The 24,975-nt window shown below is 39.7% G+C and overlaps 1 protein-coding gene across 2 annotated transcripts in view; it reads left to right on the plus strand.

Moving 5' to 3' along the window:
- Positions 1–8,278: 8,278 nt before the first annotated feature.
- TMEM192 (transmembrane protein 192) overlaps positions 8,279–24,975 on the plus strand; it is a 31,143-nt gene continuing 14,446 nt past the window's right edge. The window contains exons 1-3 of one of the 2 annotated variants that reach the window (XM_030312797.2): positions 8,279–8,457; positions 17,015–17,161; positions 22,125–22,389. In XM_030312797.2, the coding sequence (XP_030168657.1) occupies positions 8,431–8,457; positions 17,015–17,161; positions 22,125–22,389 (439 nt within the window). In that variant the 5' untranslated portion in view covers positions 8,279–8,430. The remainder of the gene's footprint in view (positions 8,458–17,014; positions 17,162–22,124; positions 22,390–24,975) is intronic. The other variant, XM_030312798.1, reaches the window with a different exon arrangement.

Here is a 24,975-nt window from a genome sequence, read left to right on the forward strand (position 1 = left end):
GTGGTAAAATATTTATAACATATCATTTGCCATGCTAACCATTTTTAAGTGTACAATTCAGTGTTATTAATTACATTTATAATATTATTCGACCATCACCACTATTGATTTTCAAAAATTTTCCTCACCCCAAATAAAAATTCTTACTCCTTATGGAATAATTCCCACTCTCTCCTTTCCCCAGCCCCTGGTAATCTCTAATGTACTATCAGTTTCTTCTAGATATTTATAGACGTGGAATCATATGATATTTGTCCTTTTGGGTTTCACTTATTTCACTTAGCGTAATATTTTCAAGGTTCATCCACACCGAAGCAAGTATCAGAACTTCATTCCTTTTTATGGCTAGATAATATTCCATTGTATGTACATACTACATTTTATTTATCCATTCATCTGTTGATGGACACTTGGGTTGTTTCCACCTCTTGGCTATTGTGAACAATGCTGTAATAGACAATAATGTACAAGTACACGTGTGAGTGCCCACTTTCAGTTTCTTTGGCTATATACATGGGAGTGAAATTCTCTTAAGCTGACTTTATGTTTAGCACTTTGAAGAACTGCCAAACTGTTCTGGCTGCATCACTTACTTCCCACCAGCAATGTTCAAGAGTTCCAAATTTTTCTACATTGTCACCAACATTTGTTATCTTTCATTTTTCTAAGGATCACCATTCTAGTAGGTGTGAAGCACTATCTCATTGTAGTTTGGCCTTTCCCCAATGACTAATGATGCTGAGCATCTTTTCGTGTGCTTATTGGCCATTTAGATATCTTATTTGGAAAAATGTCTGTTCAAGTTCTTTGCCCATTTTTAAATTGAATAATTTGGTTTTTGTTAGTATTGTTGTTGTTGTCATTGTTTTCGAGTCGTAGGGGTTCTTTCTATATTCTGGATATTAACCCCTTCTAAGATATATGATTCACAAATATTTTCTCATTATGTGGATTGTCTTTTCACTTTGTCTTCTGATATGCAAAAGTTTTTAATTTAATTTTATTTTACTATATAGCATGACTCTTATTTTGCAAACTACTGTTACAACAAACTATATTATACAGCCTCTTTTTGCCAATAAATATAGATCTACATCATTTAAAAATTGTTGGATAATATTCTAAGTATGGATACATAGTTTACTTAACTATTCCACAAATAATAAATATTTGGATTGTTTTCAGTTACTTGGCATTTAGCATTTATATTTTAATTTTAAGTTGTCTTTTTCTTTTCCATGCAGAAGTTTCAAACTTTTTATGTAATCAAATGTATTGCACTTTTTTCTTTAGTGCTTCTGAGTTTGGGGTCATGCATGGAAGGTCTCTCTTTTTTCTTCAACTGTGTTACAATGTTTTTTCCCTAGAATTTTGTTCATTTATTTTTATGTTTAAATCTTCGAACTATTAGGAATTTATTTTGGCTTAATAAATATGGGAGTGATCAGTTTTTCTTTCTTCCAAATGGCTAGCTGACTTTCCCAACAGCATTCACTAAATAATCCACCAACTGGGGAGCCTTATAAAAGAGATATAAAGTTCAAGTTGAGGGTGCCTGGGTGGCTCAGTTGGTTAATCATCCAACTTCAGCTCAGGTCATGCTTTCACAGTTTGTGACTTTGAGCCCTGTGTCCATTTCTGTGTTGACAGATCAGAGCCTGAAGCCTGCTTTGGATTCTGTGTCTCCCTCCCTCTCTCCCCTTCCCTCGTTTGCTCTCTCTCTCTCTCTCTCTCTCTCTCTCTCTCTCAAAAATAAACAAAACATTAAAAACATTTTAAAGGTCAAGTTGAAAAAGTAGTAGGACCTTTTTAGCCCACAAGGGTTAGACTCTGAGTCTCCTGAAAGAGAGTGAAGCCTACTTATCTTTCAGAACTGAATCAGAGCCAAATTAGGGAGCTACTGCTCAGCTCAGTGTACAAGACTATAGCTTCTAATTGGCGTTCTTTATTCATGCCCTTCAGTTCAAATATCCCTCCCTTTCTACTTTGCTCTGTGGAACCCAATTCAATTGCCACCTCATCCATAATAAAATTATTTCCTCGTTCTCCAAAAGTTTGTTTTTGCTCCTGCTCTACTTCAAACACGTATCAGAATGTCTAGGAATCCTTTTCAACTGTGAACTCTAAGAATAGAAAGGGAAAAATGGGAAAGGGTTGACAGGAGATACCAGAAAATTGGGCTGACGCTGGAGACCATAACAGAGTATTAAAGCATAATTAGGAGAAAGCTGAGGCCTGATGGGAATTCGTGAGTATAATTTACTCAGTCCATGTAGAGGTTCATTCTAAAGACAAGAGTCTAAGGCAAATCCAAGATCAGCATTTACAAAGACTAGCCAGGAGGCAAGGAATAATAAAAGGAAACAAAACCTACTGATTTTTTACTTTGCTACAGGGCCTACCAGGGTCCCATATTGGAGGACTTTAATACATATTTATTGATGAATAAATAAATGACTAAGTGAGTACCAAACATGAAATCAGACTCCAATTTTCTCTATTATTAACAAATGACCAGGGCACCTGGGTGGCTAAACCGGTTAAGCGTCAGACTTCGGCTCAGGTCATAATCTCCCACTTTGTAGGATTGAGCACCACCGCAGTCTCCACGCTGACGGAGCAGAGCCTGCTCGGGAGGTTCTCTCTCCCTCTTTCTTTGCCCTGCCCCTGCTTGCACACTTGTGCTCTCTTTCTCTCTCTCTCTCTCAAAATAAATAGACATTTAAAAAAGAGATTTTAAAAAGTGAAATAAAGAGCAAGTAATAATATTACACAACCCCAGCTCTGAGGGCTGTCATAAGGACCAAAATAGTATGTGGTTTTCAAATGTGTAAATGCTTTGTCAATTGTGATGACCATATAAACACTGCACTTAGACAGGCAAGGCATACACACACCCATGAACAAATTTACATATTATTTGTTTCTGTCTTTTGTTTTGTCTCCTTTTTAACACTCTAAGTAACTTAATTTTTTTTTTTAATGTTTATTTATTTTTGAGACAGACTATGAACGGGGGAGGGTCAGAGAGACAGGGAGACACAGAATCTGAAACAGGCTGCAGGCTCTGAGCTGTCAGCACAGAGCCGATGCGGGGCTCGAACTCATGGACCGTGAGATCATGACCTGAGCCGAAGTCGGACAATTAACCGACTGAGCCACCCAGGCGCCCCATAAGTAACTTAATTTTTTACTTACCTTAAAGAATAAGCCCAAGTCTAGCTTATGTTAACAAAGGTGTTGTAAACAAAAAATCATCACATATCCTGGTTTATTTCACCTTGGTCCAAACAACTTCAGAGATTTGGAAGTTATAAGGTTTTCTAAATATTGGAAAATCAACATAATTATTTTGTAAGTTACTGGAAGACACTTTCAAATGCGCTTTAAACTGCAGCACACTGAATTATGAATTGCATTTTAAAACAAAAATTTTGGGGCACCTGAGTGGCTCAGTCAGTTGAGCAACCGACTTCAGCTCAGGTCATGATTTCAAGGTTTGTGAGTTTGAGCCCTGCATTGGGCTCTGTGCTGGCAGCTCAGGGCCTGGAGCCTGCTTTGGATTCTGTGTCTTCCTTCCTCCTCCTCCCTGCTCGTGCTCTGTCTCTCTCTGTCTCTCAAAAATGAATAAGTGTTAAAAATTTTTAAATAAATAAATGAAACAAAAATTTTACTTCTTAAATACCTAGAACGTAATTAAATGAGAGATCACTGCAAAAAGCTTAAAGCCCCATCTTCTGGTTTATTCTGAAATAAGGAAATCCACCCATGAAAATGCCGAAAACTAACTTGGCTGGATTACAGATCAGAAGTGAGCAGAGATCAGGTAAGATTAGCTCTAGAATAACTAAGGAGTAGCCTTGATTTTCATGAAGGTTACAAAATGCATTTTCATCCTAAGTTTCTGTAAATGCTTTTCTAAAACTTTAAAAGAAAAAAAAAATTCTTGGTCTAAAACTTCACATACTTGGTATCTATCCAAAGATAAATTATTTTTGGAAGTTTTAGCAAATTTGTTCTCCCACTCCCGCATTAGTCAGTGGAGCTAAAATAAATCTTTCTGCCTTCAGAAACAAGTGTGTTTTTAAATGTCAGCACAAGAACTTCAGGAGAACACAAACCAATAACGTGGGAGGAGGTGCTGGATAACAAGTCTGAAATTTCATAGGTTCTGAGGACCTCTAAATATACCTTCTTCACCCAAATTTGAAGTGTTTGGTTACAATTGGATTCTATTTGTGGGACCTCGTGCTCTCAAAGACCCCAAAATTTATGGAATAAATGGAAATGGCAGAATATTTCCAATTGCTCACCATTTAACACTACCATTAAACTTCCTTCTAGAAAAAAAAATTTCTAGGAAAAGTATATAAGCCAAAAATAATTTGATACATTAAAATAACTGTAGACTTACTTTTTCTGTCTGTTCATTGAAAGGGAAATTGTCAGCAGCATCTCTCTAGGTATCTAAGAGAAGCTTAGCTACAAACCTTTATAAGTGCATTCCTGACAGAGGTACAGGGAAGCTTAAGAGAATCGTAGACAAGTCTAGCTGGGATTGACTCAATCTAAAATGATTTAAAAAATCAAGTTAAGGGGCGCCTGGGTAGCTCAGTCAGTTAAGTAATGGACTTTTAATTTCAGCTCAGGTCATGATCTCATGGTTTGTGAGTTCGAGCCCCACATCAGGCTCCACACTGACAGAGAATCCCTGACACGCTTGGGATTCTTTCTCTCTGCCCCTCCCATGCTATGTCTCTCTCTTTTTCTCAAAATAAGTAAAGTAAACTTAAAAATAAAAAGCCAAGTTAAAATCAGTATTAGTAGCTAATGAGATCTCACTTAAAAATCAATAATAGGGGTGCCTGGGTGGTTCAGTCGGTTAAGCATCCAACTCTTGGTTTGGGCTCAGGTTGTGATCTCACGATTCGTGTGTTTGAGCCCCGAGTGGGGCTCCACACTGTCAGTAAAGAGCCTGCCTGGGATTTTCTCCCTCTCTCTCTGCCATTCCCCTGATTGTGCTCTCTCTCTCTCAAAATAAATAAATAAACTTAAAAAAATAATAAATGTTTTAAAAAATAATAAAAATAAAATCAATAATAAATATTAATTAAGCACCTATTGTTTGCATTATACATGATACTATGGTAGGCTGAATAATGGAAGTTGTGTTGGTAACATTATAAAGTGAATTAAGGACATATTTCATATTGATGTTAAAAAATGAGATATTATTAACACTTTAGTATCTGTGATCGAGCTAAGCACTGTGTTCGAAATAATGTTGATGGTGACAACATTTATAGGAAAGATGGAAATCTTTGGAAATTAGATCCAAATCTAAAGGTGAACCATTTGGCAGAAAAACAGGTTCTCTTTATCTTCTTATTCCTCATAGGTAAACAAATGCAAGAATTTCCACTAAAAATATTTCAATCGTGCAACGATGAAATGTCACATACCTTTATAAATACAACTTCTTTTATGGGGCTTTGCTTATTTAAATTGCTTTGACCAACACTAGAATTTTATATGGACATAAGATTTTAACAATCTTCCCTGATAATGACTAAGTTTTAATTTCCCATACATTTCATCTGTGCCTGAGTTCTATAAGAATTCCTTTTGGAATTTTGAAGAGAGTTCCCCAGAACTGTATTCCACTACCTAACCCATTGTTTCTGTTTATATTCCCTGAGTAGATGGCAATTATATATTATGGGGCAATTATATATTAGTGGCAATCATATAGTTTTCTTTATTTCTTTTTTTTTCTTAGGTTCATTTATTTATTTTGACAGAGATAGAAAACCACAGGGAGAGACAGAGAGAGATGGGGACAGAGGATCCAAAGCAGGCTCTGTGCTGACAGCAGAGAACCTGATATGGGACTTGAACTCGTGAACCGTGAGATCATGACCTGAGCCAAAGTCGGATGCTCAACCAGCAGAGTCACCCACGTGCCCCAATATATTTTTCTTTATTTCTAACTTTTCCCCTGGACGTACTAAACATAACTATGCTTGCATGGCTAGGCCTAAAATTAAATCTTCTTCTTCTTTCTAAATTTTCACTTGCCTTTCTACAGAGCATTGTTTTCTACCACTCTTTCTAATCCCTGGAAGTTGCTGTCTCCTATTGAAGCACACCTCCTAGCCTGACCTCACTCCTCTACCAACCCACTCCTATAAAATCTTGCAAACTTCAAAATTTTATTTCCTAACACCATTGCCCCCTTCTGGTTTGCACAGAGTAATCACAGATTATTCCCACAATGAAGCCTGTTAGCCTACCAAGGGCACCATCATCTCCTCCCACCCCCCCGCCAACTTTTTTATTTTGAAAAATGTCAACTTCCAGAAAAAAGGCTTCCTGAACTATTTGAATAATGTAATATTTTAATGTACTATTAAAACAGTGACTATGTATGTTAATAATACTTTAATAAACCTGACTTAGACAAAAAAGGTGACTAACCTTTCTGAGTGCTTAGAGGCAACACTGTACCGAGAGCATTACATGCATTATTTCATTTAATCAAAAATCCCTCTGAAATTAAATCTATTAACAGTTCCATTTTTACAGATGAGATAACTGACTCCTAGAGAATTTAAATAAAGTGCCCAATATCATACCCCTAGTAAGATGCAGAATTCTAACCTTCATGACTAATTCCAGAGCCCAGGTCTTTATCTTTTTTCATTTCATTTCATTTCGTTTCATTTCATTTCATTTCATTTCATGGAGAGAGAGAGAGAGAACACATGAGGGGCAGAGAGAGACTGAGAGAGAGAGAGAGAGAGAGAGAGAGAGAGAGAGAATCTCAAGTAGGCCCCATGCTCAGTGTGGACGTCCTTATTTTTAGCTATTGAAGTAGTTGGAATGAAGTTTCATAATGTCCTCAACTAACTTTCAAAACGTTTGGTTAAAAAAAAATGTGTGTGAACACTTGCATGCGTGCACGCACACACACACACACACACACACACACACAGCAACTGAGGCATAACATGAACAACTGATGAATTGATGTGAGGGCCACACTGATGTTCATTATACTAGTCTTTCAACATTTCCCTATGTTTGACATTTTTCAAGATAAAATGTTAAAGGAAAATGAATGCCTAGAAAAGGCTCTTGATAAATAACTCAGAATCTCAGGAAATTTTTAAATTTCCTGAGATTTAAAATTTTTGTTTAACATTTATTCATCTTTGAGAGACAGAGAATGGGTGGGGAAGGGGCAGAGAGAGAGACACACAGAATCCAAAGCAGGCTTCAGGCTCCGAGCTGTCAGCACAGAGCCCGATGCGGGGGCTCCAACTCACAAACTGTGAGATCATGACCTGAGCTGAAGTCAGACGCTCAACCGACTGAACCACCCAGACACCCCTAAATTTCCTGAGATTTTAAAGATCAGGTAGAGTCTTATATCATGTTTTCCTTGGCTGATGTTTGAATAGTTTTATTTCACCAATGGCATAAACAGGATTACATTATATGCAGTGTAAAAATACACATTAAAAAGTATGGGTGGTACCTGGTTGGCTCAGTTGGTTGAGCATCTGACCCTTGATTTTGGCTCAGGTCGTTATCCCAGGGTCATGAGCATGGGGACAGCTTAAGATTCTCTCCCTGTATCCCTCTCCCCTGCTTGCACTTGTTCTCTTTCTAAGAATAAAATTTAAAGTTCTATTAAAAGTATGAAAGTGTGTATATCCTCCCTAGTAGGGTTAAATTAGGGAGCTGATATTAGCAGAAATTTTTACTTTCTTTACATTTTTACAACGATCATGTATTTTTAGAAAATTTCATTAAAGTTTTGTTTTTTATTCCATTGAAAAAAAAGCCCTGAAAATTCTAAATGCTTCATTTCCCATAAGCGAAATCCGTAAATATGTCATGTAAATTAGAATCTTTATTCTGTTCCTGTCATTCTGCTAGTGGAGTTTCCAGGTATAAATGGGAGCGATAGGATTCTATAGCTGTTTCTACTTATGCATAGAGCTGTGTCTGCAAACAAAATCTAAGGAAGACTATAAAAAATTAATATTTTTAAAAGAAGCAAGTGGCAGCCGAAAATAGTTAAATTCTTGGATTTGGAACACAACCTTCAATGCCCAAGTCTCCGGCCAACTGCCGACCTCAGCAGAGATCGCTGGAACTGTAAGGTAGGACCAGCCAAAGCGACCCACAGAGCTGGTTTCAGAGCGGGACACGCCCCTCCGCCTTGGCCAATCGGGAGAGAGAAGGCGGGGCTCGGGAGAGAGAAGGCGGCTCGGGACCCGCCGGAGGCGGAGCGGGAGCCGAAGGCGTGTGTCTGAAGCGGGGGCCGCTAAGTCCTAGAAGGTGGCAATTTTCCTGGGCCGGCGGCGCGCGGCGCAGGTGGAGAGGCCGGCTGGCCCGGACTTCGGCCTCGGGCTTCGGGAAATGGCGGCTGGGGGCAGAATGGAGGACGTGAGTGCACGGAAGTGGCGGGAGGCTGGCCCCGGAACCCCTTTCTTCCCTTGCTGGGCGCGCTGGGCGGAGACTGCGGAGGGAAGCCACCCTTACCCGGTGCGACCGCGGCCGGAGGAGGTGCTTCCTGCGCAGGGCTGGCCCGGGACTCGGGGTTCTGGGACAAGACACCCAGGGGGCAGTAGGGTCCGCGACGCGCTGGCTCCAGGCTTACTTTTCCGAGTGGAGGCCGGGTGGGCTGCTGGGCAGGGGATGCGCGGATGCTGGGGGTCCCAGGCAGGCGCCCAGCCCACGTGCGGCGCGCGTCTTTGATCCCGGAACTGGGAGCCTCACGTGATGCGCGTCTGGCCTGACAGCCGTCTCTGGGGCGCTCCTCTGAGCTGGGCCGCTTGGCTCCGCTCAGACGTATTGGGTCGCGGGGACGAAATCTCCCTCCTCGTGGGTTCCCTGCCCTGGCTTTAGAGGGCTGTGAACGTGGAGCGGCTGCGACATGCAGGCCGGCTGCCAGTGTCTCAGGGGTCGACCTGTCACTGGCATCATCCAGCAACCCGCATTGGAGAAAAGCAGTGTCGTGATGTTTTGAATGTAACCGTGATAGGCAGAAAAGGATTTTTAAATCTCCTTGCTTAATGGATCCAAACCAGGTTACTAAAAAACTAGTCGCCTAGTCTACAGTCTGTAGAGTACGAAGTAAAATATTTGCATAAGTATATTGAAACATTTTTAGGGGAAACATGTAATTGTGCCCAGAATAACTGGCTGCCCCATTGTCAGGTAATAAAATTTGTATCCTTGAGAAATGCGAAGTTGAAAGAAATGCAGAGCACTAATTTGGATTAAGACATTAATAGGAATTATTACTGTGATCCTGTCAGTTCATTAGGGGCATCAGGCAAGACTCATAACAGTTCCAGCCCTACATGAGCTTAGATTCTTGTGTAAATAGCAACAACAGTTAAGGTATCTTAACTAAAAACCAAACAATTTCTTTTTATTTTATTTTATTTTATTTTATTTCATTTCATTTTTTATTATTTTTTAAAATTTACATCCAAGTTAGCATATCGTACAATAATGATTTCAGGGGTAGATCCCTTAATGCCTCTTACCCATTTAGCCCTTCCCACCACATACAACCCCTCCAGTAACCCTCTGTTTGTTCTCCATATTTAAGAGTCTCATGTTTTGTCCCCCTCCCTGTTTTTATATTATTTTTGCTTCCCTTCCCTTGTGTTCATCTGGTCTGTGTCTTAAAGTCCTCATATGAGTTAAGTCATATATTTGTCTTTCTCTGACTGACTAATTTCGCTTAGCATAATACCCTCCAGTTCCATCCATGGTAGTTGCAAATGGCAAGATTTCATTCTTTTTGATTGCTGAGTAATACTCCATTGTGTGTGTGTGTGTGTGTGTGTGTGTGTGTGTGTGTGTGTGTGTGTATACACACCACATCTTCTTTATCCATTCATCTATCAATGGACATTTGGGCTCTTTCCATACTTTGCCTATTGTTGATAGTGCTGCTATAAACATGGGGGTGCATGTGTCCCTTTGAAACAGCACACCTGTATCCTTTGGATAAATACCTAGTAGTGCAATTGCTAGGTCGTAGGGTAGCTCCATTTTTAATTTTTTGAGGAACCTCCATACCATTTTCCAGAGTGGCTGCACCAGTTTGCATTGCCACCAGCAGTGTAAAAAAGATCCTCTTTCTCCGCATCCTCGCCAACATCTGTTGTTGACTGAGTTGTTAATGTTAGCCATTCTGACAGGTGTGAGGTGGTATCTCATTGTGGTTTTGATTTGTATTTCCCTGATGATGAGTGATGTTGAGCATTTTTTCATGTGTCGGTTGGCCACCTGGATGTCTTCTTTGGAGAAGTGTCTATTCATGTCTTTTGCTCATTTCTTCACTGGATTATTTGTTTTTTGGGTGTTGAGTTTGAGAAGTTCTTTATAGATTTTGGATACTAACCCTTTATCTGATATGTCATTTGCAAATATCTTCTCCCATTCTGTCAGTTGCCTTTTAGTTTTGCTGATTGTTTCCTTTGCTGTGCAGAAGCTTTTTATTTTGATGAGGTCCCAGTAGTTCATTTTTGCTTTTGTTTCCCTTGCCTTTGGAGATGCGTTGAGTAAGAAGTTGCTGCGGCCAAGATCAAAGAGGTTTTTACCTGCTTTCTCCTCGAGGATTTTGATGGCTTCCTGTCTTACATTGAGGTCTTTCATCCATTTTGAGTTTATTTTTGTGTATGTTGTAAGAAAGTGGTCCAGGTTCATTCTTCTGCAGGTCACTGCCCAGTTTTCCCAGGACCATTTGCTGAAGAGACTGTCTTTATTCCATTGGATATTCTTTCCTGCTTTGTCAAAGATTAGTTGGTCATACGTTTGTGGGTCCGTTTCTGGGTTCTCTATTCTATTCCATTGATCGGAGTGTCTGTTCTTGTGCCAGTACCATACTGTCATGATAATTACAGCTTTGTAATACAACTTGAAGTCCGGGATTGTGATGTCTCCTGCTTTCAAAACCAAACAGTTTCTAATGATAAGACTAAAACTTTATTTTTTTTTTCAGTTGAAAAAATGGAAAACTAACTAAGACATAGAAGTAGTTTTGACATTCATATACATATAAAGAGAAATCATTGTTTCTGAATTTTTAAGGGTGAGATTCATGACCTGACAATGTATGGGAACGAAATCTGAGGAAAATGAGAGACTGTTAGGCAAATGTGTGCAGTAAATGCTTCTTGGTTGATTTTAACTTGCCCCAGGTTCTTGAATCTGTAGCTTTTCACTTTGGGATGAGTACAATCCGAGAAATCTGTTTCATCAAACAATTGGAGATTGATGTTTCACCAACAGTTACATACCTAAATCCCTTTAGATCTGAGCAAGTTGCCTGTTTTTGGTATTTTGTGGATATGATTTCTACCATTCAGTAAGAAGCTAAAACTGTGGTGTATGCTGTAGGACTAGACATTTAAGTGAGTTAGCAGAGGCAGAGGCTTTTTAGTTAGGGTTCATTGTTTGCAAGCTGTGAAACCAACTCTGGTTAATTTAAAGAAGTTAGGAATTTATTTGAAATGATACAGGGTGGATGGACCCTTAGGCCTCTGAAAGCACTTGAAACAAAGGCAGCTCAAAGGATCTAAGTGACGGGGGTCCTTTCAGGGTCAGCCCTGGACTGAATCTGCCCCACCGTGGTCCCCCTTTGCTTTGTTGCTCATAGAATTGGATTGCCCAGCCCTCTTAGGTTCCACCTAGGCCAGAGGAGGGTGAAGAGTATTGAAGGATATGCCCAGTGGGTCCCCAGAGGAAATTGAGTTATGGTCACAAAAGAAGAGGAAGGAGATCCATATGGGCAAAAACAACAGATCTCTTGTACAGGTCATAAGTTACTAATAGTGTAAGTAAAGAAATTATTTGGATTCAGGAGTTGTCTTCCCTTCACCCTTCACATGCAGATGGGGAGGTGCCATCTGAGGGTGATAAGGTATTGTTTGTGTGGTTATATTACATTTCCTATAGAATCCACTGGACAGTTTATTTGATATAGCCACCAAATACATTGTATTTACCGAACATCTATTAAGTGACATAGAGAAGAAACCGTATTCTAGTTTCCAACCCCTTCAATGTAGTCAGGAGAAACAAAAGGTATACACATAAAAAAGGAAGTAATACAAGACAGCATAAGAAATAATCCAATTAATGTGAGCAGTACATTTTATAGCAATTTTTAAAATTTTTTTAATGTTTTTATTTATTTTCTGAGAGACAGAGCGAGTGGGAGAGGGACAGAGAGAGAGAGGGAGACACAGAATCTGAAGCAGGCTCCAGGCACTGAGCCGTCAGCACAGAGCTGGATGCGGGTCTCAAACTCACTAACCGTGAGATCATGATCTGAGCCGAAGTTGGACGCTCAACTGACTGAGCCACCCAGGCACCCCAGCAATTTTAAAGTAGAAAGAAAACACTTGTCAGGACAAGTTTTATGGAGACCTTAAGTCTTGGTTGCACCTTGCAAGGTGAGTTGGATTCTGAAAACAATAAGAGAGGATGTTTGTGGGGCACTCCAGAAAGGTCATTTAGGGTAGAGGAGATGGTGCGTGGAAGAAAGGGAGGTAAAGGAAAGACTTACCGTTAAGTCTTCAAGGCTAGCTTTGTATAAATTCCCAGGTCCCAAGTATTCAAGTTGGGCAATCTTTCATTCACTCCACACACATACTGAGCACCTACTCTGCGTTAGGTGCTAAGTATAAACAATATATACTACAGAATCTCTGCCCTAGTCAAGCACACTATTCCCACAGCTTTGATACCTTGTGGTTAGTATTATAAGTTAGCAGTAGGAACCACTATCCCTAGCCAGCATGGAGTAACAGGGCCTAGATTTATCCTTCTGCCTCAAACAACCAAAAAACTGTATACAATATATGAAACAACACTTTTTAAGATATTGAACATCAGGCAGTGAAGGAAAGTGTTTTCCAAGAGACAGGAAACAAAGTGAGTCGGGGGTGCCTGGGTGGCTCAGTCGGTTAAGCGTCTGATTCTTGATTTCAGCTCAGGTCATGATCTCACGGTTCGTGAGTTCGAACCCCGCATCAGGCTCTGTGCTGGCCGTGCAGAGCCTGCTTGAGATTCTCTCTCCCTCTCTCTCTCAAAATAAATAAGCTTAAAACAAAATTTTTTTTTAATTAAAAAAAACCAAAGTGAGTCATAGGATTGCCCCAGCCGACCACCTTGAGAGTCTGCAGGCTGTGATAGGAAAGGGTGCCCCAGCAGAGGTCAGCAGGCTCCCTGAATTGAGGAGATAGAGCTGAGAGCCTGGGGAGGCAGAGGCAACAAGGGTTCACACGGCGGTCCCTGGAGAGGAGAGAGCTGCACAGAGGGAGAACTGAAGATGTGCAGAGTCCCCCTTAGGTAGTCAGCAGGGTCTTGCTCAATACATGCCTGTGAGGACATTTCCCACAGCCTGGAAAAGAACCACCTGAAATGATTAGAAGAAACAGTGCTTAGTGCTCACACAGGGCCCGGAATAGTGCCTGTTCCGCCAGTCAGACTGGAAACCCCATAATTCACAGGGTATTAGGTGCTCAGAAAGGTCTTGCCTTCATAGTGGGGAAAAATTAGCCTTAGACTAAACACAGCTATGGTCCAACCTAATAATAAGTCTTAAAAGCAAGGCCAAAAAAGATCAAACTGTTTCCGAGTAACTTAACTGCATTCCAGAACAAAGCTCAAGGATATTTTTAGAAATACAAAACTGTCCTGCACCCGAAGAGATAAATTGGGAAGTCTGGCATCTGATCCAAAATTACTAGGCATTGGTAATTATGTGACATAATGAAGGTGTTAACTAATGCTTCCGTGGTAATCATTTTGCAATCCGTAACTGCATCAAGGGGCGCCTGGCTGGCTCAGTCAGTAGAGCATGTGACTCTTGATCTCAGGGTCATGAGTTCAAGCCCCACATTGGGTGTGGAGCCTACTTACTTAAAAAAAAAAAAAAGTGTATCAAATTAACTCATGGAACACCTTAAACTTACACAATGCTATATGCCTATTATATCTCAATACAGTTGGAAAAACTATCAAGCATGCAAAAAGGCAGGAAAATATGACATATAAGGCGGTTGAAACTGATTCAGAAATGACATGCTAGAAATAGCAAACAGGGACATTAAAAAATTATTATACCCGTTTTCTCTACATTCAAAAGGTTAAAAAGACATATGGAAGATAGAAAATAGACCCAAGCCAAACTCGGGGACATGAAAAGTAGAATGTCAGATGAAAAGGGCAGTAGGAACAGTGTTGAAGCATCAGAGAAGCCAGTGATTTTGCTGAGACAAGCCTTGACACGTGGGCAAAAATAGGTAAAGGCCCAGGGACTGAAAGAGTTTTGTGAGAGATGGGAGCAAGGAGCAGTCGGCATCAGGGGGGAGAGAGAGAATGAGAGGCAAGTCCCAAAAACTAGCTTGGGAATGGGCTGGAAGAGAGAGAGCCAGTCTAAGAATTTGGCCTGTGTTCCGAGGATCATCGGGAGAGACTCAAGGTTTAGGGGAAAGAGACGTGTATGTTATTTTAGAGGATGTCCAGCTGCAGCAAGAGTTTGCTGAGGTCCGGAGACTGGAAGGCAAAGGCCATGAGAAACGCTGGGGCCTGCACTGAATAGTGAGCACAGAGAGAAAAGAACAGACTTAGGAGTTCGGATGGTAAAAGGAATACTATGTGGGGAAAAGCAAGGGAAAAGCGAGTTAGAGACAATAGCGCCTGCTAGTTACTCACTGCTTAGTCTGTGCCTGCCAACGTTCTGGCACTTTTATGTATAGTAACTCATTTCATCTTCCCAAGAAAGCTATGAAGCAGGTGCTGTTATTATTCTCTTTTTTGAGCTGAGGAAACTGAGGCATAGAAAGCTGAAGTAACTTGCTCACAGCTAGGAAGCAGTGAACTTGTAGCTGAAGCCAGGCAGTTTGACTTAGGAGCTTGCCTTTGACCACAGTACGTTCTGCCTCTGCATCTGATCAGAGCTGATTCTCCCACAGCTCCTGGTGACCTCTCCTGGTGAGCCCAGGTCTTTGATGATACCATAATTGAGTTAGGAACACTGCGAGATAGGTTTGGACCAGTCATTCATTCATTGGGTGTTCTCTGGGTGCTAACCCTAAGTCACTGCTGGGTGCCAGGATTACAGAGACAAGGGATGGGGAGTTCATGGGTCTCATGAAATGTACTGGGCACGGGTAAGGAATAAGACCGTCAAAGAATAGTATGATAGAGGAAGTGAGCACAAACGTGGGAAGACATGAAGGTGTGGCACGATCCAGATGCTTGGATGCCTGAGAAGGCTGCCTGTGAGAATTGCCCCAGCGGGGCCTGGACGGATACACAGACGTTAGCCCTGTGGAGCTAGGACATCTGCTGACTGAGAAAGAGCCAGAGGCAAAGGAATCTCAAAAAGAACAGAACTAATCGGAATCATACCATAAGTTACGGCAGACTGAACAGGAAGCTATCTAGGCATTGAATGAAAAAAAAAATTGCAGAACAGCCTTGAACGCCTGAGCTTGGAAATTGAGAAGACCACCCTAGATCTGAGTTAGGCCCCAGATTATTATTTTTATCTTTGTAATCTAGTGCCCAGAAGGCATCCCTTATACCATTTGTCTCACTCTATCCCTTCCAAAGAGTCCTTATCCTCTGTTTCCAAATGCTGTTCTCAGGCTTCCCTTTTTCTGTTGAAACCTTTATTTCCATCTTATTTTATATTTCGTCCAATGAGCTCACTTATATTATCATTTCATCCTGTATGCCTTTATCCCTAACCTCCCCAATGAAAATGTAATCTTTTGGACAGGGACTGTGTTTTATGTTTTTTAATCTTAGAGTGCTTTATGTACTATAGTTTTCGGTTAGGGCCTGAGATTAAAAGATTGTCGTATGCACCGGAGACCTGGTAGTACTGTTCCTGTACCGCCAATACCTTTCAATAAGACCGACTGAAGTTGTAGGTTGTAGCTCAACCCCATCAGCTACTTCAGTGCCATTGCCACTAGTTGTTTTCATTGAGAATCTGATATCTATAAACTAAAGTCTCCTCAAAGATCTAGCAGGATGATGTTTCCTTCTCTAAAATGTTTCAATCATAACTAAAAGTCCAATAAAGCCTCCACTAGCTTTCCAAATTTTTGTGGAACACCAGGATGTAGTTTAAGAATTGCAACCACACACGGGGCGCCTGGGTGGTTCAGTTGGTTAAGCATCCGACTTTTGATTTCGGCTCAAAATCAATGAGCTCACGGTTCCTGGGTTCGAGCCCCACATCAAGCTCTGCACTGTCAGTGCCTCTGCTTGGGATTCTCTCTTTCCCTTGCTCTCTGCCCCTCCCCTGCTTGTTCTACCTCTCTCTCAACATAAACTTAAAAAAAAAAAAACTAAAAAAAAAAAAGAACTGCAACCATATGTAATTATTTCATCAATAATGTAAATAATGTTAGATAAATCAATATCTAAGTTTTGAGGGCTTAAAGAAAAAATGTTTGCTTTAATCTCATTCTGTATTATCTCATTTGAAGATAACTGAAGTTAAGATTTCCTGTACCCATTTTAATACTTGCTTCACCAATTTGTGTATAGTAGTTGTCTAGAAGTTTATGGTCTTTTTAAATTGGCTCTAGGTAGGGAGTCTATTTTTCTTGCTTCTAACTTGTATAATGGTTTTTTAAAGCTTTATGGTTTATTTTTTTAATTTTTTTTTTAACATTTATTCATTTTTGAGAGATAGAGACAGAGCGCAAGTAGGGTTGGGGCAGAGAGAGAGGGATTCACAGAATCTGAAGCAGGTTCCAGGCTCCGAGCTGTCAGCATAGAGCCCAGTGTGGGGCTTGGACTCATGAACCATGAGATCATGACCTGAGCCAAAGTCAGATTCTTAACCGACTGAGCCACCCAGGCGCCCCAAAGCTTTATAGTTTAGTAGATTTGTCTTAGAAACATAATCCAGAAAGTGGTGATTATAGTTTGCTTCTGTTTTTCTGTCCCTCAGGGCTCCTTGGATCTCACCCAAAGTATTGAAGATGACCCCCTTCTGGACACCCAGCATCTCCCACATCATTCATTACATGCTCATTTTAGACCCAGATTCCATCCTCTTCCTACGGTCATCATAGCAAATCTGCTCTTGTTAATACATGTAAGTTGGCTGGGACAAAGTAATCCATACAAAGGTGATGTTCTTAAATATATATAGAAGCTCTTTAGAGGGCAGTTTGGCTACATGTACTGACATTTAAAATGTGCATACTTTTTGACTCATCTCTCTTCTTCAAAGAGTTTACTGTAGATGTATTTGCTCATGTGTCAGGAGATTGTTGATAATAGTACTCCTATCCATGATATCAACTTACTGCCCCTACCACCACTCAGAGGACACTTTGTATGTCCCATCCATATGAAAGAATGCTCTGCAGTCTCTGAAAAAGAAACAGGGTGGATGTGCATATATTAGACCAGCGTTCACAATTATATTATTGAGTGTTTGCAAACATAGGTTTACAACAGTGTGCACAGAATGTTCCTGTTCACACATTTTAAAAGAGAATTCAGAGGGCTGCTGTGCATGTGTATTACTGGCTAAACACAGATTATTTCTAGATGCATTCACATGACTGTTTTAACACTAGTGGCCACTGAGGTGGAGGACTGAGGGCCTCATAGAAGGAATACCTGATATATTTTACTATCTGCCTTTTGTACTATTTGAATTTTTTCCCCCATATGCATGTATTTTTCAGTTACAAAAGAAAAAAGAGATGTAGATAAATCTATATATGTTGACAGAATCTTATCAATTTATCTACACTTAGGAAATAACGTTAAGCAGAGAAATCAAATTGCAGCAGAACAATAAGTACAGTGGTGCTCCATATTTTATATTATGATAAAATTATAAATGTCTGGAGATTTTTAAAAACACACGTGTTGCTACCAGTAGATACATAAGTCCTGGAGATCTAAGGCATAGCACAGTGACCACAGCCAACCATACTGTGTGTATTGTAAACTTGAGAGTTGCCAAAAGATTACATATCTTAATTGTTCTCACCACAGAAAGGAAATGATAATGATGTGAGGCGATAGAAGCGTTAGCTAACACCAAGGAGGTAATCATATAGCAATATATATTAATGTATTAAATCCACACGTTATAGGTGCACCTGGCTGGCTTAGTAGGAGGAACACATGACTCTTGATCTCAGGGTTCGAGCCCCACATTTGGTATAGAGATTACCCAAAAATAAAATAAAAACTTAAAAAAAAAAAACCCAAAACAAAGTGGTACTCCTTAAACTTACACAATCAGCATCACGTACCAAAAGGAACCCCTAAATGGACAAACAAACAAGGGAAAAAATCTCCATGTGTGAATGGTCTTGTTGTGGGCTTACTGATGGCTCTGCATCTACTCTGTTAAAAATCTCCATTTCAGTTGTTGAGATCTGAAGTGCGAGGGGACATAGTTATTCTTTGCTACAATGTGAGAAATCCAGAGGGCAAATTCTTAGCAACCCAAGTGTTTATGGGGATGAATGTGGTTCATTGACTTGCTCAGCTGCTGCTCCAGTGACACGCACTGTGTAGCCTTGAATTAAGAACTGAATACCCTGACGGGGCGCCTGGGTGGCTCAGTCGGTTAAGCATCCGACTTCGGCTCAGGTCATGATCTCACAGTCTGTGAGTTCGAGCCCCGCGTCGGGCCCTGTGCTGACAACTCGGAGCCTGGAGCCTGTTTCAGATTCTGTGTCTCCCTCTCTCTGACTCTCCCCCGTTCATGCTCTGTCTCTCTCTGTCTCAAAAATAAATACACATAAAAAAAAAAAAATTTAGAAAAAAGAACTGAATACCCTGAGGAGACAGATGTGTCCTTTCTCCTTGTGTAGATCTAGTAAGTGCAGTGTGGTTCTGCCATGGCTTCTGATCCCCAGATTATCAACTGAAGCACTTCTTTCCTGATGCCACCACGTGCAGAGGTGGCCTCCTGGTCCCTGCATCGTGGCCGGTTTTTCTTCTTCTTCTTTTTTTTTTTTTAATAATATACTCCTTAATTCATGTAACATACTCTTTATGTATATATACCCCCCACATACACACAAACATACACACATATCACTTAAAAAAAAACTTTTTATATTAAGTTGCCTGCCTATGATATTATGGGGTCGATTGCCCTAGTTTTAGGACTAAGAAAATATCGTGTTAAAAAACAAACAAACAAAAAAATACCAGCATTACCCTGATACCAAAACCAGACACCACCAAAAAAGAGAACTACAGGCCAGTATCTCTGATGAACATAGATGCAAAACTTCTCAACAAAATACTAGCAAACGGAATCCAACAATACACTGAAAAAATCATTCACCACAATCAAGTGGTATTTATTCCTGGGTTGCCAGGGTGGTTCAGTATTCCCAAATCAATCAATGTAATAGATTACATTAATTTAAAAAAAGAACTATGTGATCATTTCAATAATGCAGAGAAAGTATTTGACAGAGTACAACATCCATTCATGATAAAAACCCTCAACAAATAGGTTTAGAGGGAATATACCTCAACATAATAAATGCCATATATGAAAAACCCACAGCGAACATCATCCTAAATGGGAAAACACTGAGCTTTTCCTGTACAATCAAAGAACAATGTTGCCTGTGATACATTCACAGGGATGTCTGTTCTTACCACTTTTATTCAACATAGTACTGGAAGTCCTAGCCACAGTAGTCAGATAACAAAAAGAAATAAAAGGCATCCAAATCAGCCAGGAAGAAGTCAAACTCACTATTTGCAGACAACATGACCCTATATATAGAAAACCGGAAAGACTCCACCAAAAAACTGCTAGAAACAATACACGAATTCAGTAGTGTCGTGGGATATAAAATCAACATACCAGAATCTGTTGCATTTCTATACACCAATAATGAAGCAGCAGAGACATTAAGGAATCAATCCAATTTACAGTTGCACCAAAAATCGTAAGATACCTAAGAGTAAAGCTAACCAAAGAGGTGAAAGGGCTGTACTCTGAAAATGATAAAGCACTGATGAAAGAAATCAAAGGAGACACAAAGAAATGGAAAGACATTCAATGCTCATGGGTTGGAAGAACAAATACTGTTAAAATGTCTATACTACCAAAAGCAAGTGGCACATTTAATGGAATCCCTATTGAAATACCAACAGCATTTTTCATAGAGCTAGAACAAACCTAAAATTTGTATGTAGCCACAAATGAGTTACCAAAGCAACCTTGAAAAAAAACAAAGCTGGAGGCATCAAAATTCTGAACTTCAGGTTATAGTACAAAGCTGTAGTAATCAAAACCATATGGAACTGGCACTGGCATAAAAATAGCACATAGATCAATAGATCAGAATAGAAAACCCAGAAATTAACCCACAATTATATGGTCAATTAACTTCAACAAAGCGGGAAAGAATATCCAATGGGAAAAAGACTGTCTCTTCAACAAATGGTATTGAGAAAACTGGACAGCAACATGCAGAGGAATGAAACTGGACCATTCTCTTTCACTGTACACAAAAATAAGCTCAAAATGGGGTGCCTGGGTGTCTCAGTTGTTTAAGCGTTGACTTTGGCTCCAATCATGATCTCACAGTTTATGGGTTGGAGCCCCGAGTTGAGCTCCACACTGCTGCTGTGGAGCCTGCTTGGGATTCTCTCTTTCTCCCTCTCTCTCGTGCTTTCTCTATTTGTGCTTTCTCTCTCTCTCTCTCTCAAAATAATAAACAAATAAAAGGAAAAAAAAAAAAACCTCAAAATGGATTAAAGACCTAAATGTGAGACCTGAAACCATAAAACCCCTTAAAGCAGAGGCAGTAATTTCTCTGACATTGGCCATAGCAACTTTTTTCTAGATACGTCTCCTGAAGCAAGGGAAACAAAAGCTAAAATAAACTGTTGGGACTACATCAGAATAAAAAGCTTCTGCACAGTGAAGGAAACAACAAAACTAAAAGGCAACTTACAGAATGGGAGAAGACATATTTGCAAATGACATATCCGATAAAGGGTTAGTATCCAAAATCTATAAAGAACTTATAAAACTCAATACCCCAAAAATAATTCAATTAAAAAATGGGCAGAAGATATAAATAGACATTTTCCCAAAGAAGATATCCAGATGGCCAACAGACCCATGAAAATATGCCTAATATTACCATCAGGGAAATGAAAATCAAAATGGTAATGAGATATCACCTTGTATTTGTCAGAATGATTAAGATCAACAACACAAGAAACAACAGGTATTGGTGAGGATGTGGAGTAAGGGAAAGTTTCTTGTCCTGTTAGTGGGAATGTAAACTGGTGCAGCCACTCTGGAAAACGGTATGGAGGTTTCTCAAAAAGTTAAAAATAGAAGTACCCTACAATCCAGCAATTGCACTACTGGGTATTTAGCCCAAATAATACAAAAATACCAATTCAAAGGGATACATGCACCAGTATTATTTACAATAGGCAAATTATGGAAACAACCCAAGTATCCATCAACCGGTGAATGGATAAAGAAGAGATGGTGTGTGAAAAGATTTTCACTCTTTTCAATAAAAGAGAAGTGAGCAGATGGGGCGCCTGGGTGGCTCAGTAGGTTAAGCGTCCGACTTCGGCTCAGGTCATGATCTCGCGGTCCGTGAGTTCGAGCCCTGCGTTGGGCTCTGGGCTGATGGCTCAGAGCCCGGAGCCTGTTTCAGATTCTGTGTCTCCCTGTCTCTCTGACCCTCCCCCGTTCATGCTTTGTCTCTCTCTGTCTCAAAAATAAATAAACGTTAAAAAAAAAAAAAAAAAGAGAAGTGAGCAGAAAGCTGTTTACCATTTACTCATCTCTGTTAGATGGATTGGAGGTGATTTGTCTTATTTGTGATTTGTTTCCAAACTTCCTGTAAAGTTTCCTACAAATTTTCTGCTTAAAATGTCTGTAAAAAGGCAAAAAAAAAAAGGGGGGGGGTTAAATTCATTTATAAAAACAGGATAACAAAATCATAGGTATGAGTATGTGCTGGGATGGTGATTATTATTTCTTAATTCCAAATATTGAGTATTAATCCTACTGCTCTCCTTTCCACCAGGTTGTGTTTGTCATTTTGGCGTTTTTAACAGGTGTACTTTGTTCTTACCCTAATCCAATTGAGGACAAGTGCCCAGGAAACTATACCAACCCATTGAAAGTTCAGACAGTCATAATCCTTGGGAAAGTTATTTTGTGGATTCTGCACTTCCTTCTTGAGCGCTACATCCAGTATCACCACAACAAAGTAAGAAACCGAGGCTATAACATGATCTACCTGTCGACAAGGCATCTTAAAGGACTTGCCCTGATGATCCATTCCACTGGTAAGTCTGGCTCAGCTGGTCTGTGGCTTGTCAGTGGCAGAAATGATAGCAGAAAGAAAATGTGAAATTTGACTTTATAATCCAATATATTCTCTCATTTTTGTGAGATGTGTGTGGTGGCCACTAAAATTGGGATCACCTTAATGTCTTGAAGCTTTTTAAATAATATATTACAGCTTTAACTTTTCTTTGACATCTGTGTTTACTATTCTAGGGGAGGGAAAAATTTTTTCCCTCTACCCTTTTAGGTAGATTCTTTCTTTTCTTTCTTTTCTTTCTTTTCTTTTCTTTTCTTTTCTTTTCTTTTCTTTTCTTTTTCTTTTCTTTTCTTTTCTTTTCTTTTCTTTTCTTTTCTTTTCTTTTCTTTTCTTTCTTTTCTTTTCTTTTCTTTTCTTTTCTTTTCTTTTCTTTTCTTTTCTTTTCTTTTCTTTTCTTTCTTTTCTTTTCTTTTCTTTTCTTTTCTTTTCTTTTCTTTTCTTTTCTTTTCTTTTCTTTTTCCCTGAGCCAGCCAGATGCCCCTGACATTTTAATTTAACTTTAATTCCCATATAGTTAGCATACAATGTTATAGTAGTTTCAGGTGTACAATATAGTGATTCAACACTTCCTTACATCACCTGGTGCTCATCATGACAAGTGCCCTCCCTAACTCTCATCACCTATTTCCCCCATCTCCCTAACTCTGTTCCCCTCTGGTAACCATCAGTGTGTTCCCTATGGTTAAGAGTCTGTTTCTTGGTTTGCCTCTCTCAAAAGACCTTCTTTTTCAGTTTGAGTCCAGAATAAATGCTTACACATTTTGAAACCAGATTCGAAATTACTTTTTTTCCTAGAAAAACAGCTGTACAGAATTTAATTTTTATTTTTTTCTATGCTCTATTAGTATATTTTCTATTTATTTATTTATTATTTTATTTAAATCCAAATTAGTTAACACATAGTATAATAATGATTTCAGGAGTAGAACCCAGCGATTCATCACTTCCATATAACACCCAGTGCTCCTCCCAACAAGTGCCCTCCTTAATGCCCATCACCCATTTAGCCCATGCCCCCACCCAACACCCCAGCAGGAATCCTCAGTTTGTTCTCTGTATTTAAGAGTCTTTTATGGTTTGTCTCCTTCTCTGTTTTTATATTATTTTTGCTCCTCTTCCCTTATGTTCATCTATTTTGTTTCTTAAAATCCACATGTGAGTGAAATCAAATGATCTTTGTCTTTCTCTGACTGACTTATTTCACTTAGCATAATACACTCTAGTTCCACATAGTTGCAAATGGCAAGATTTCATTCTTTTTGATTGCTGAGTAATATTCCAGTGTATGTATATACCACATCTTCTTTATCCATTCATCAGCTGATGGACATTTGGGCTCGTTCCATTCTTTGGCTATAGTTGATAGTGTTGCTGTAAACATTGGGGTGCATGTGCCCCTTCGAAACAGCACTCCTGTATCGTTTGGATAAATTCCTAGTAGTGTAATTGCTGAGTCGTAGAGTAGTTCTATTTTTAACTTTTTGAGGAACCTCCATACTGTTTTCCAGAGTGGCTGCACCAGTTTGCATTGCCACCAGCAGTGCAAAAGGGTTCCTCTTTCTCCACACCCTCACCAACATCTGTTATTGTCTGAATTATTAATTTTAGCCATTCTGACAGGTATGAGGTGGTATCTCATTGTGTGTGTGTGTGTGTTTGTTTGTTTCCATTGTGGTTTTGATTTGTATTTCCCTGATGATGAGTGATGTTGAGCATTTTTTCATGTGTCGGTTGGCTATCTGGATGTCTTCTTTGGAGAAGTGTCTATTCATGTCTTTTGCCTCTTTCTTCATTGGATTATTTGTTTTTTGGGTGTTGAGTTTGATAAGTTCTTTAAGGATTTTGGATACTAATCCTTTCTCTGATATGTCATTTGCAAATATCTTCTCCCATTCTGTCATTTGCCTGTTAGTTTTGCTGATTGTTTCCTTTGCTGTGCAGAAGCTTTTTATCTTGATGAGGTCCCAATAGTTCATTTTTGCTTTTGTTTCTTTTGCCTCCAGAGACATGTCAAGTAAGAAATTGCTGCAGCCAAGGTCAAAGAGGTTGTTGCCTGTTTTCTCCTCTAGGATTTTGATGGTTTCCTGTCTTACGTTTAGGTCTTTCATCCATTTTGAGTTTATTTTTGTGTATGGTGTAAGAAAGTGGTCCAGGTTCATTCTTCTGCATGTCGCTGTCCAGTTTTCCCAGCACCACTTGCTGACGAGACTGTCTTTCTTCCATTGGATATTCTTTCCTACTTTGTCAAAGATTAGTTGGCCATACGTTTGTGTGTCCATTTCTGGGTTCTCTATTCTGTTCCATTGACCTGAGTGTGTTTTTGTGCCAGTACCGTACTGTCTTGATGATTACAATTTTGTAATACAGCTTGAAGTCTGGAATTGTGATGCCTCCAGCTTTGGTTTTCTTTTTCAGGATTGCTTTGACTATTCAGAGTCTTTTCTGGTTCCATACAAATTTAGGATTGTTTGTTCTAGCTCCGTGAACAATGCTGGTGTTATTTGGTTAGGGATTGCATTGAGTAAGTAGATTGCTTTGGGTAGTATGG

Source organism: Lynx canadensis, chromosome B1, assembly GCF_007474595.2.
Source record: "Lynx canadensis isolate LIC74 chromosome B1, mLynCan4.pri.v2, whole genome shotgun sequence".
Lineage (NCBI taxonomy): Eukaryota > Metazoa > Chordata > Mammalia > Carnivora > Felidae > Lynx > Lynx canadensis.